The sequence below is a fragment of the Taudactylus pleione genome, unplaced genomic scaffold, assembly GCF_031769625.1.
Source record: "Taudactylus pleione unplaced genomic scaffold, aTauple2 ptg000546l, whole genome shotgun sequence".
Taxonomy (NCBI): Eukaryota; Metazoa; Chordata; class Amphibia; order Anura; family Myobatrachidae; genus Taudactylus; species Taudactylus pleione.
The window spans coordinates 1,136,644-1,151,678 of record NW_028284948.1 but is presented as its reverse complement, the minus strand read 5'-3'; the positions used below and the strand labels follow the sequence as shown (position 1 = coordinate 1,151,678).

At 39.3% G+C, this 15,035-nt stretch overlaps 1 protein-coding gene across 1 annotated transcript in view; it reads left to right on the top strand.

Moving 5' to 3' along the window:
- The window catches only part of DPH5 (diphthamide biosynthesis 5), a 53,037-nt gene that overhangs the window by 25,034 nt on the left and 12,968 nt on the right, over positions 1–15,035 (top strand). The window contains exon 4 of the mRNA XM_088451305.1: positions 14,069–14,189. Within this exon, the coding sequence (XP_088307431.1) occupies positions 14,069–14,189 (121 nt within the window). The remainder of the gene's footprint in view (positions 1–14,068; positions 14,190–15,035) is intronic.

The window sequence follows — 15,035 nt, the reverse complement described above, 5'->3', positions numbered from 1 at the left end:
CCATTCTTGTGCACATATGATATAGTTAAACTGACTGTGGTACTGATTAAGTCACCTGTGCTTGAGCATGGATATCCTTAAAACCTGGTCTGTTATGGTGCCTTGAGGACCAACTTTGGGAGCCACTGTCATAGTGATTAGTGGGATTCCTTGTAGGTCAGTACAATATCATGGTAACCTGCCATAGCCTCGGAGTTCTGTGGGCCTGGGAGTGGGGATCATTTGAACCCTTGTTTGTTTTGCAGCCATGCTTGCAACCTTTTAGAGGTCACACTAATATCATTTTGGCTAGAAAGCACTTTTTACTGCTCAGAATGGTTGTAATAATTATAAGAATCCATTCTCCATTGCTTTGTCCTCCTATCTACTGCAAAATGTCAACCTAGCACTCCGTAATTCAAGGGTTGGCAATCATACAAAAATCATGGTAACCAGCCCAACTTCTATGTAAAGATAATGGGGTTCTAATAAGCCCAAGTCTATTACAAAGGCGCTCTAGAGCATTAGCATAGTTGTGGGTCCCACGGCATAAGGTGGACTAGAAAAAGCCCCTGAGCTCTCCAGTGCTGAGACAGGTGGTTAATAGTAGAGTTAGGGGCCATCCTCATGTTTTGCCCCATCTAATAGAAGCTGTCAATCCAGCACTGAGTAGAGCAAGTCACTGTATTTTGGGGGTGACTCAATGTTGTGGGTTGCTCTAAACTCATGGTAGACCACCCAAGATAGAATGTTCAGGACCATTGAGTAATGATCTTTATGGTCTTATAGAGTTTGAAATATGGGCCTAATTGTATGAGAGGATTTTCCTTTTCATATAGTGTGACTAGAAAGGGGATCTACTCTTTTCAGTGCAGGGATTTGCAGAGCGCTCTACTTTTTTTTTTTCTGAACCTGTCTATTTAAAACAATGAGCCCAGCTCTGACCAATCTAGGATTTGGTTACTTGATTTGTAATTGGCGCTGAATGTGTATGGATATACAAATCAGGTGTATTTATTAGTGAAATAAATATACACGAAAACCTTATACATTAGAGTGTTTTTAAAAGTTGCAGTTATAATGTACAAACAAACTGCATCCTATGCAGGACACAGTAATTTAACATGCTTGGCTTATTTTGCATATAGATCATTTCCGATTTGCTAAATGGCTATTTTAGCCTATTTAGCATAATCGTTGTTTTTACATTTCTTGTATATGGACAATCTTATGTAAGTATATAATAAAGTAGAAATAGCAACAGTGTTCTCCCCAGAATTTTTTTCCAGCCGGGTGGCATCAAGAAGTAGCTGGGTGGGGGCTTTCGCAATAATAAAATGTTTTAAACCCTTACCTTCTAATGATTTAAACTTGAAATAACATTTTATATATTAATTCTCCTCTTCTTATTAGAGACCCCGTCATCTGATTATGAAAAAGCTGCAAAGTCTGTATGATCTGGTCCTTTTTAGACAACTCCCAGATACTGTCCCCACTTGCAGGCTTCCGAAGTGCCGGGTGATACGCTGTTTCTTGCCGGTGCACCACCCGGCAAGAAACAGCCTAGGGAGAACACTGAGCAATACTTTCGTCTACTTGCATACAATCTCGTATATAGCAAAGGTGTACTTGTAATAGTCTCTCTGACTGGGATATCAGCCTTCTGTATGGCTCTTCTATAGACAGAACAAAGTAGTCAGATTTGAGCGGCTTTCACTTCGTTAAAAGTGCTGATCAGTGAGCTCTTCGTCATGTACGTCTTTTTTAGCACAGTTTGATAAGTTATCTGGTCACTTTACTATTTATGATTCTTGTTGAAGCCATGCTAGCTGCCTGGACCATCTATCTTTAGTTTGAAAGAAATGTAAGAGGGGGCAGATAACTCAATTTATATGTTGCCTACCGGGTAAGGGTTTTTCTGAATCCTTCTACTATTTCAAATCTGATTAAACTTAGTAATTCTCCATGAGTGTGAGGTCAAGGGCAGCACCAAACAAATAGCCATAAATTAGTTTTCTAAAATAAACCGTGAAGGAAGCAGAGCAGCAGGACAGCAATGAGCATCTGAAAAACTCTAGTTAATAGAGCAGCACTGTGGGGTACATGATATAAGCTTGCATGCAAGTGTCCCTCTCAAGGAAAAGGTGTTTCCTGTTGATAGAAAGATAGAATAGATTTTTACTTCCAGTCTCTAGCCAACAGAGACACAAATAAAGCACATTGGAATATATCTGTAATGAAGAGGTCAGCATAAGGTCAAGACTGTAAAAAGTACTAGAAAGTATAAATTAAAAGTAGCTTCGTTTCACTGAAATGTGAGTGGTTATTATAGTCATTTTTTTTTCTTAGCAACATCCACATGTAACCAATCTTGAGGTGGGTGTGGTTTGAACCAACCAGTAGCCAATCATTGCATTCAAACTTCACTCAGCTAGACCAATCATTTTCCAGCCGCAGCATTAAACATGTAAGCACAAGAGGATTGAGAAACATGTATCTACATAAAATAGAATTCATACTTTTTTTAAAAATGGAACACATTTGAAAAGTATAGGTATATACACTCAGTAGCCACTTTATTAATCACACCTGTTTTTTCATTGAAATATCATCCAATTGTGTCCGTTGCTCTGTGTATAAAAACATGCAGACATGGTCAAGAATTTCAGTTGTTATTCAGGCCAAACTACAAAATGAGGAAAAAAGTGACTTGGACAGCGGAATGATTTAGTGCCAGAGAGGGTGGTTTTAGTAACTGTGAAACTGATTATCATGGGATTAATATGCACAACAGTCTCTAGAGTTTACAGAGAATGGAGCGCAAAACAAAAAACATCCAGTAAGCGGCAGTTTTGTGGATGAAAGCGCCTAGTTAATGCCACAGGACAGCCAAGAAGAGCCAAGTGGTTTAAGCTGACTGGAAGGAGGCAGTTTCTCAAATAACCATGCTTTACCACAGTGGTATGCAGAAGAGCACCTCTACTCGCAACACGTTTAGCCTTGAAGTGGGTGGTGGCACGCTCTGCTCCGAGGAATCCCCTACTGAGGGTTTGAAAGCTGGGGTCCTGGGTTGAGGAAGGAATCGGAGGCGAGGGCCCTGAATGTAGGTTCTCCTCATCCACAAGTATTGGATATTGGAGAGACCTGACAAAAGGCACGTAGTCTAACCTGCTGGAAGGTGTTCACCAGTGACCCCTTCAAGCAGCAGGTCACGGCCCTTTGGTCAGGTATCCAATACAAGTGAGAAACAGAGAGAAATACACCACTATGGCCCAGAGAGAAGTACTTTGGAGAAGTACTAATGTATATACTATACCCTTTGGTACAGATGGTGGTCCAGTGATTTGTACTCAATGTTGTGTACTTTGTACACAATGTGCGACTCCAGACGCACCGGCAGATGACTTGGAATTGTACATAGAGGTGTGTACACTATGTGCGACTCCAGACGCACCAGAAGATAGTAGCGCGATGCTACAGCACTAACTTGAGAATGAGGAACAGGAACCTGGAACAAAATAACGATCAGCAAACACTGGAAGTGACGACGTTGCACAGGCAACTTCCTGGTGTCCAGGGCCCAGTTATATACCCTACAGTAGCAGTTCATTGGAGGTCAGCGTCAGTTGACTGAGACTACGCTGCCATTGGTTACGGGAACAGTCATTTGAGAAAGACTAACATGGCGGCGCCCCTGACGGCAACCTCGGAAACCAAGACACAGAGCCACACATGGAAGTCCAGAAAGCACCCAAGGCAGAATCCTCAGCGCGTCACCGGCCTCCGCACCTGACATCTGACCGCACGAGAAGTCAGGGGAAGCCGCTGCTGGGGTGAGTAACGGCCGAACCCTGACAGATGGCCTACAGCAGAAGAAGACCTCACCATGTTCCACTCTTGCCAGTTTAGAACAGCAAATTGAGGCTACAGTGGCACAAGCTCAACCAAAATTGGACAGTTGAAACTTGGGAAAAATGTTGCCTGGTCTGACCAATCTTGATTTCTGTTGCCTTGCATTAGCAGTTCAGGCTGCTGGCAGTGTAATGATGGGATGAATGTTTTTTTGGCACACATTAGATCCCTAATACCAATTGAGCATTGTCTACATACCACAACCAGACCTGAGTATTAGTTGCTGACCATGTGCATCTCTTTATGGCAACAGTCTACCTATCTTCTAGTGGCTATTTTCCACCATGTCACAAAGCACAAGTCATCTCAAACTGGTTCAATGTACATGACCGTCACCAGATCTCAATCCAACAGAGAACCTTTGGGACGTGGTGGAACAGGATATTCACATCGTGAATGTGTAGCTGACAAATATGCAACATCTGCGTCATCCTGTCAAGTCAGCATGGACCAGAATCTCTAAAGAATTATTCCAGCACCTTGGTGAAGCTATGCCACAATGAATTGAGGATGTTCTGTGGGTAAAGTGGGTCTTGCTCAGTACTAAAAACCTGTACCTAATAAAGTGGACACTAAAGATCTGATTCAGAGGTGGATGCTGCTACGTCTGGTCTAACACCTGTTCCTGGAGTCGCAGGAATATTACCCAAATGCTATCTTTCAGCCTTCCACCTGGTGTACTAGCTTGAACCTGAATGTTTCAGCGACGGTGCACACAGTAACACAGACAGTGGTTATTAACACGCCACCTTTGGCAAACCATTTGTGTGCACCATTTTCGTTGCGCCTGCCCTATGCCAGGTGCAGAAAATTGCCTCTGTGGAAGCAGCTATGCATCTGGGAACACAGCTGGTTTTGCTCCCATCAATCGGCCATGATACATATTTTTGTGTTTTTTTCAAGTCACCTCCCATCGTTTTGCCTCTCAGGTTCTGATACCATCATTCGGTACACAGCAGTATCTTTGTGCGGACACACTGTGTAACACGTGTGCCGTAAGGGTTTTCAGAGTAATTTGTGCATGCACAGTAGTAAATAATCGCTCTACTACGTGAACTTTGGCATGGCGTGTAGATTGCGTGCACCACTGAATCAGGCCCTGAGTGTATATATGTATAAAAAACAGACAAGCACTGGTTTTATATATAAATATATTCATAAAGAAGCACTGATTTTATATAATATTCATAAAGAAGCACTGATTTTATATGTAAAGTTATTATATATTTTTATTTTATAGAAATACTGTATGTACTCCATTGGATTATCTATGGTTGGAATAAGACTCTAAGAAGGTGTATTTTGGTGTGTGCTCTGTTCTCCATGGTCAGGCAGGAACGAACCATAAGTTCTATGGTCAGCTTCACAGTACACCACAATATGGTTTTCTGAGTTACCGCGATAGACTGAACCTGTCCCTATGTGTAAATCAACCATTCTACACCATGCATTTCTACACAGCAATGAATCAACCAGTCTACGCCATGCATTTCTTCACAGCAAGTGGGTTATGCTGTCAGGCACTCTGGCTGATTCTTAGTTGTATCCTCTTGTCCATGTCTGCGACTGTATGCAAATTCTGCTACAAAGTCCTTCCCTGGTGTACATCCATGCATCCAAATGTGCAGGGACTGTCGGTGCCTGTAGATGCTGAAAAGCCGATTGGTTTGTCATTAGATGCACCGCCGAAACACCAGCCCATGGCAAATGCAGTTTCTCTGTCTTAGTATAGACTACGATTTGAGCGTCTGTGTATGCAACCACTTTCACCGACATGCCTGCGACATTTCCATAACGCGCCCATAAGACCGACCATCTCCACATGTGCGCTAGGCCACATCCTTGTCACCCATTAGGAATGCTCGCTACACTTTCATACATTTCTAACACCTTGTGTATCCCGTGCACCTAAATCGCAATTCCGACTCTCTGCACGCGCTAATTTGACGCATGCACAGAAGCAAAAATATTGTTCCTCTGAGTCTGACATTGGCAGTGCGTACGAATCAGAATCGGGGCTTTTGTGTTTATGATCCTGAAGAATGTCCTTCCAAAATTGGTAACCTGATGCAGAGGAGTGAACGAGTGTATGGGGACCTATCTATATACATTTCAGTTCATTTCTTTTTGTCCTATGTATTATGCAAACCCCATATAATTAACCGATTATGTCCCCTAACTGACAAAGATTTGGGCTTCTGGCCATCTTAGTGCATTGCCAAGAGACAACTTGTTTTTCAGAACAAAGAAACATACAAGAATGTCAAAAGGTTGTGCTCTGGAGGAAAGTAATACAGTTTTTATTACATTTCTACTTAAATTTCAATATCATCCAGCAAATACTGGACTGTTCGTACATGTAGGTATTGCGTAGGCACTGCTTATCTTTTTAAGGCTAATCAAAACTGATATGTATGAACTTCAATACTCAACCTAGAGATCGACTTACAAAATAAGTTATATAAGGATATACAACAGTTAGTTTTTAACCACAATTTCATCCATTTTCTCTTCACATCTATGTCTTTGATGTTCAATATTTTAGTGTTTTGACATTGAAATCTCATTTAGAAATGTATCAAATGTCATTCCATCCTGTACACACCACCTCTAGACATTTTCTTGTCTTTGTTTTTTCTGAAAATTGTTCTCGTTTGTGTAGCATTGTGAGGGGCCAGCTTCATTGAATACTATCAGCCGGCGCACTAAGCAATTTTTCTTTGTATTACAACTAGTGGATATTGTTCTGATTGCAGCTACTTCTAGCTCTTGGAATTCACTAGTGGAGAAAAAAGGCATAGCAGGCAATGGGAGCGCTGATTGCTTTATCTTGCGCCTCTCCAGGGCCACACTAAATGTTATAAGTTTGCTACTTTGTACATTTTGTTAATTGTTCTACAAATACTAAAACTTTTTATTGACTCATTTAAACAATAAATATGCATACAAAAATGGAATAATATTATTACACCTTTTATTTCTATACTGCCAACATAGCTTTAGGCTGCTAGGAGAACATTTTGAAATAAAATGATTAACAAACATTGAAGCAAAAGGTGCGACGACACACTGGAGCGAATAATGTAAAGCCATAGCTTTATCCTGGGTTTGTCCAATTTACTTCACCAAACTTCCAAATTACAGTAGTAATTTATGGCAAGTAACAATTTAATAATGTGTAATTTTAAAGCCTCATGCATGTGGTCATCTCAGTGGTAATGCCAAGCATACACAGCCCATCCAACCAGACAGGTATGAAAGAGCCCAAGACACTTTTTTTAATTTATTTTTTTAAACATTTTCTTAAATATTTTCTTGATTGTTGTTATGAATGATTATCAATAGGCTCATGAGCTCTATTCTGTAAATTTACAGGATATTAGAAGCTACTGAGATGGGGCTCACAGAAATCTGGAAATGGCTTCTAATATCCATAATACATTACAATGGGAAATGCCTTATTTTTTCAATAACAGACTTAGTGCAAGTTTTTAGGAGATGTTGCCCATAGCAACCAATCATATTCTAGCTATTATCTTCTAGAAGGTGCTAGATAGATGTTAACTAGAATCTGATTGGTTGCTATGGGCAACATCTCCACTTCTAAAAACCCGCACTTTAGTAAATATACCTCTTAATGTCCGTCTAGTGCATGTAAAGTAGAGAGCTGGAGGGAAGCCTCTACCTTCATTAACAGCTCCTGCTGGCTGCCTGCCCAGACACAGGGAAGAGACGGGGATGAATATACAGGTTGAGTCTCCCATATCCAAATATTACGGAATATTCAGAAATACGGAATATTTTTAGCATGACTGAGTTAGTGAAACCTTTGATTTTTGATGGTTCAATGTACACAAACTTTGTTTAAGGCGCAAATTATTAAAAATAAAGTATAAAATGACCTTAAGGTTGTGTGTATAAGGTGTATATGACATATAAATGAATTTCATGTATCTACACAAACTTTGTTTGAGCCACAAAATGATTGAAAATATTGTATAAAATTACCTTCAGGCTGTGTGTATAAGGTGTATATGAATCATAAATGCATTCTGTGTTTAGATTTGGGCCCTATTCCTAAGACATTTCAATATTGTATGCAATTATTCCAAAATATGGACTATTCCAATATCCAAAATACCCTTGGGCCCAAGCATTATGGATATGGGAGAGACAACCTGTATTATAAAACCCCTGCAGTGCTGGGCACAATAGCCAGCGACCTAGCAAATGACAGGTCCAAAATAATAGTTGCTTTATAATGCACCTCATAAATACATGCAAAACATATTTATACAGTGCTGATATATTATATTGTAAGTACTGAATACCTAACTAAGGTAGTTAAGTAGGGGAGTGAAGTGCAAATAAAAACCAGATCACTTTTGTTGTGATGAGAGATTGCTCAGATGTCAGTTGGGATATTTGGAAAATATGTTGGAGTTAAGCAATGAATCATACAATTATATAATTTATTATCTCATGTATGGGAGAGTTAAGGGGAGAAGTATGCCCTGTAGGGATCATACATTATTATGAAAACTATACATCTTTCCATAGCACAGGACAGACATGGATATGCAGTGGGGGGGTTTGTGCAATTGTTTCTCCTCATTGTCACTTGTGCACTATATAAAATAGGGCACACACCCTGCCCATGGAGATAAATCATCCTTATTATGCCTGTGTCTCCAGTACTTGCTGTAAGAAAGACTGGACACCGCATTTCCTATTGAAACACAAATGAATGTACGTGAACATTTGAAAACAAAGGAAATAAAGAAGAAATAAAATGTGTGTGGAAGGAAAGGAATTTGTGTCCATAAAGTGCTGTCTCTGAAAGATGGACAGTCCGCAGGCATGTCTCCAAATATGTAATGTATGCTGGGCCATACAACATGAATGTATCTGCGCTACATATATCAATCCAATAAGCGCTATAAGCGATCTCCTAGTTGGCCTGAAATTCCACACAGCTTCTGCTTTTATACTATAGGAAATTCAGGAGTTATCCTTATTCCTATAGCTAATCATATCCCTGAGACACATGCCATAGATATTACCAATAACTAATCTCATTAATTACTGGGGTACAATACAATTTCCCCTTTTACCACTATTTTTGTTGTGTCATATAATTATGGAAATATTGACATCTCCGAGGACAAACATTTCTCATCACACCTAATAAAATCATTGTTTTCTGCCACCATTCAAACATAGACAGGGAATCCCAGTTGTTATGCAAGACGCATCCCGACTAGGAGCCCTTGGGAGCTTCCCCTAAGACATCTTTGTTTGGCCGGGCTCTATCACACATACTATTTGACCTACACGTCAAGTAGCCTTCCACTTGTTAATAGCAACCTAAACACAAGTCTGTCATCCCCATTATAATGTATTGTGTGTTAACAAGCCATACTTCATCCTTTATTTTAGTTCTCACAAATACATAGGACAAAAAAAAATATTACATAAAGATAACTTCAAAATCATATATACAGTACATATATTACATTACAGCATGCTTGCCAACTCTCCTTGATTGTCAGGGGGACTCCCTAAAATAGCAGCAAACTCCCTGAAGAGTCTAGCAATCTCCCTGATTACACCTTACCCCCATTATGTAGCTGTTATATTAAAAAGAAAAAAAAAATCCCTTCAAATGGGATCATTAGTATAATTTCCCTGCATTAGTTATAAGGCACAATGGGGCAGATGTGTGAAGCTCTGGGAAGTGATAAAGTGGAGAGTGATAAACGACCAACCAATCGGCTCCCAACTGTCATTTTCCAAAACCAGCCTGTAACATGACAGGAGCTGATTGGCTGGTGGTTTATCACTCTGCACTTTATCACTTCCCAGAGCTTCATACATCTTCCCCATTGATCCCTATGGCTACAAGTATTTTCTGGAAAGTATCAGTGTGTTTTCATCAACAAATAGATCTTACTAACTGCTTTGGGGCTCATTTACATTTGGATGGAAGTCAATGTTATGACACGCCCCTCAGATGTAACAGCACTCTACCACTTTACCACCGCGCTCATAGGTGCTGCTTTCACAATCTCCCTGAGATGCTTTTTCAAAAGTAGGCAAGTATGCATTACAGTTTAACAGGCATGATATTATAAAACATTAGTAAGCCATTCTTAGAAGTGAGTTTTTACTATAAATCCCAGTAATGTGATACCCCATTCTGTCACTTTTAGGGTTAGATTTACTAAAGCTTCTAAAATGTTGAGCTGTAGTCCATTGCTGCCAATCCGATATTCGCTATCATTTATTGCATTCCAGAAAATTACAGACATAATCTGATTGGCTACTATGGGCATCACCTCCTCTTGTTTTATAAGCTTTAGTAAAACTACTCTTAAATCCTAAATTAATTGTGTTGCTGTAATCCTCTTTTTGTGTATATAAATACCAGAAATCCTTTAAGGCGTGTGCATGTACATATGTCTCTGTAAGTGTGCATGCAGGAAATAATGTATGCAATTGTGATATCAGTGTTTGTACTCTGTAAGTGTGTCTATAAAAATGTGTTAAAAAAAAAGACTACATGAGAGAGAGAAAACAAAAATGGCCAATATAGCATGGAGGCAAGATGTCCGCCCAGAGCAATGGAGGGAGATGTATGTATAGGGTTGCATCGGAGTGCAGGACAAAATATATTGTTAGTAGTATTTATTATAAGTTTAGGTATGGAAGTAACAGTGCAGGAGTTGGGTATAGTATTGCATCCTGCAGAGTTAGGGTTATACAATATCAGTAAGCGTCATTGCAGGAAGTCAGTATTACAGGCAGTGCCGGGTCACAGTTATTGTAGTTGCTGGAACAGATATTCTTTGTAAAGTATGGAAGGAGATAGCTGTAATTTACTGCATTACTGTTTAACTATTACTTATTGTATAGTTAAATAGATATAGATGCAGACTTTAGATAAGCAGTACATAGGTGCAGGCTTTAGATAATAAGATATATTTGCAAGCAGTAGTTCTTGTAGGGTTAAAGATGCAAGCTTTAGATAGGTTTATATATCAATAAGCAGTAGTTGTAGGGTTAAATAGATAATGCATGTTGTAGATAAGCAGTATGTAGATAAGTTCTACGCATAAGCAGTAATTATAGTAATGGCAAATAGCTGCAGATGCAGTCTTAGATAGGTAGTAGTTATTGTTTTAGTAAATACCTGAGACTGCAAAGCACACAGGAAAGTGATGAGGATGCAGAGGCTGCTGGGTGCTGGGCAGAGAGAACCCAGTGATTGTGAGGTCCACACTTATAAAGCCCAGCTGTTACAATAAGAATAAACCATAAGTGTGCTGGAAAATAACAGGTCGCTCAGAAATTACCAAAATAAAGTCTTTATATGTGTGTAGATCTCTAAGGAACATTCTAATTGACATAGACGGTCTAAGTGGGAACCATGTGTGTCAACAGAGTGCGCCTATTGGAGCTACACCCATGTAAATACGACTTTATAAAGCCCGCCACACGCTGTCCTTGTGACCATGTGAAAGAAATTAAGCCCCTCACATCGCCAAAAACCGGCCCATACCTTTCCTTTGCACAAATTTACAGAGGGCGTTGAGTGCTGGTGGCCATTTACACGCATTATACTTGTTCTTCTATTTATCTCCTCAGTCTTCCCTAATTTTCTCTAATCTCTCAGCCATAAAATGTTGTTCCTCTTCTCTGTCATATATATCTTTCTTGCATCTGCCTCACTTGTGCCAAGGACAGGAAGCAGCTGTCTGTATGTCTGTCTGACTTATTATTTGTACGCTGCACCATATCTTGGGGGGTCATAATACAATCTAAGGAACATTTGATATACAGGTCGAGTCTCCCATATCCAGAATGCTTGGTACCAGGAGCATTTTGGATATGGGATTTTTCTGTGTTTTGGAATATATGAATACCATAATGAGATTTCTTAGGAATGGGAGCCAAATCTAAACACTGAATGCATTTGTTTGATCTACATCTTTTACACACAGCCAGAAGATCATTTTATACAATTTTTTTAATAATTTTGTGCATCAAACAAAGCTTGTGTACATTGCAACATCAGAAAGCAAAAGTGTTTAGTATCTCAGTCATGCTAAAAAAATTCTGTATTTGTATATGGGAGACTCATCCTGCATAAGTATAGTGGTATAACAATTGTATCGGCTGGTGGTAAAAGTGAGTGGTTGACGTAAGAACAGTGATTATGGAGAATAGGGTGAAAAATGGGTTTCTCTGAAGAAATTCTTCAATGAATGTTTTTAAAGCTTTGAAGGCTGTGAAGAGTGTGATAGGGCAGATAGGAGTTATATAAGAAGAAATCTTGCTTCTATAATTTTATGGACTACATGTCTAGCAGGTGAGAAGAGATTGGGTGGTATATTTATATAATCCGATTCTAGCTATTGTTTTCTAGAAGGTGCTAGATAAATGTTAAGTAGCATTTGATTGGTTACTATGGGCAACATCTCCACTTCTAAAAACTAGTACTTTAGTAATTATACCCCTGGGTTGACAGCATTTATTGTAATAGAACCAAGCAATCATTTCTTAGCTTTCACAATAACAATCTTATTAAAATGTCTTTACTGAGGTTTTACAGTTTCATACAGTCCTAAATGTATGCTTGTTAAGAGAGATATACTGCAGTTTTGCCTGAACTTAAGTGAGATAAGCTGTCACACTAGGGTCAAGATGACCATATGTCCAGCACAGAGGTCAGCTTAGTGACGCTCGCAGCTTCTGTTGGTTTTCTTGGAAAGCAAAGCTGTCAATGACTTCTCTGTTTCATGACTTTAGAATGATTGATAGTAATGCAGCAGCTAAAGTCTTTACAGTTAAGAATCACTTTTCTTGAGTGTAATTTGCATGCTAGGCTGTAAAACTGAGAGCTGCTCCTGTTCCCTTTATTATCCCAGCCATCACCATTAAATGGCCACTGTAAGAGCCCTCTAATACACCATATGGGCTGATGGTCCTAGCTTTCATTATCCAGACCTTCTTCTAGAACCGTCACATTCCTATTGCAGATGTCAGGTTATTGGCGTCCTAGAGCTTATGCAGAAGGAAATGTTGAGGTAGTTTTAATATCCGTCGGATTTACAAAACCGGCGATAGATTAGTGGCTTTGGCCCATGGATTTCAAAGGACAATAGGAATTAATGGTAAACCACGCTAATTTAGCATTAATTAATTACTATCGCCATTTGAAATCCATTGTTCAAAGCCGCCGATCATCAGAGCTTTGTAAACCAGACAGATAGTAAATCTACCCAATTGTCTCTCTCTTGCACATATATTTTATTTATATGTATTATATGTATGTCTGCTGGGGTGTCACTCCAAGCGGAATCACAAGGTCCCATGTGAGGGTGCACTCTTGATTCGAAAAATAACATGTTTTTTTGGTGAAAAAAACTAAAATCACCAGTCAATGAGAGTCCGAGGTTGGTGGAGGATACTAAATGCGTAATCAAGCACTGCCCATCTGACTAGTGATGGCATAAGCATATGCCTGGCCCCAACCACTGTTATCAAGTTGTCCCCCACCTCTTTTTCTCATATATCCCCTTCACATATCTGACATAAAAAGCAGGTAAGTGTGGATGTACACATGTAGGCTCTTTATAGAAATTGGTCATCTTATGAATTCAAATTTATAATGAAATATCACAGTGCATCTATTGGAGTGTTTTATTGACTTGTCTATTCAATTTAATTTGCCCTTGGCTTAATATGTAAATGAGACAAAGAATACATTTTTAGCAGACATTATACAAGTTTAAAATACATTTGGCTCTACTACTACTAATTAAATACACACAGTCATGCACTTTTTTCCTGCATTCCTATTGAATGAAAGTATATGTTGACTGGTTTATCTTCATAGGGAGTAGTGTTGCCTATTCTGCCATGCATTCTGAGTGCACCGCAGGATAGCTAACAGAGATGCAGAGAAAGCACCTGTGTGCATCTATTCTAAGGTGTCACCATATGGGTATTACCAAGCTTATGAAGTTGGTTGAATACAAAACATTCTCATCCATAAGTAATGATTAATAAATGACTTTAAAACCGTTGCCTGTCATGTATGTTACTGCTAAGATGTGAACAGTAAGCCTATAGCAGTAATTCCAGGTGATCTGACTCTTATTTTATATTGCAGCTGTATAACTTCGGGGAGACTGCTTCCATTGTCTTCTGGACAGACTCCTGGAAGCCGGAGAGTTTTTATGATAAGATCCGAAGGAACAGACTGAGTGGGCTGCACACTCTCTGCCTATTAGGTGATCTTTATATATAATACAGCATCGTATATAATACAGCATAATTTCAGGATGTGTTTGATTATTGCACTTGGAGTAAGGTTTGACAAATCTCAGGTACCAGGGGGTATATTTACTAAAGGTCGATTTTAATTGATTTAAAATCTGTCAGCACGTGTGATATAGCCCCAGAACCACATCGATGTTGATCGATTTGAAATCAATCCTAATCAATTAAAATCGACCTTTAGTAAATTTACCCCCAGCTAACCAATGCAGATACAGTACCTTGCAAAAGTATTCACTCCCCTTGGCTTTCTACCTTTTTTGTTACAATACAACCTGTGATTTATTTATTTTTTTTCATCTGAATTTTATGTGATGGATCTGCACAAAATAGTCTAATTTGGTGAAGTGAAATGAGAAAAATATATATAAAAAAGATCTTTGTATATAAAATTCTGAAAATTGGCATGTGCATATGTAATCACCACCTTGCTATGAAGCCCCTCAAAAGTTTCGGTGCAACCAATTACCTTCAGAAGTCCGAAGTGAAATGAAGTCCACCTCTGTGAAATCTAAGTGTCACATGATCTGTCAGTATAGACACAACTTTTCTGAAAGGCCCCAGAGGCTACAACACCACTAAGCAAGAGGCATTACACCACGAAGACCAAGGAGCTCTACAAACAAGTCAGGGACAAAGTTGTTGAGAAGTACAATTCTGGGTTGGGTTATAAAAAAAATATCCATATCTTTGATGATCCCCCGGAGCACCATCAAATCTATAATCATCAAATGGAAAGAACATGGTATCACAACAAACCTGCCAATAGAGGGCTGCCCACCAAAACTCAGACTGGGCAG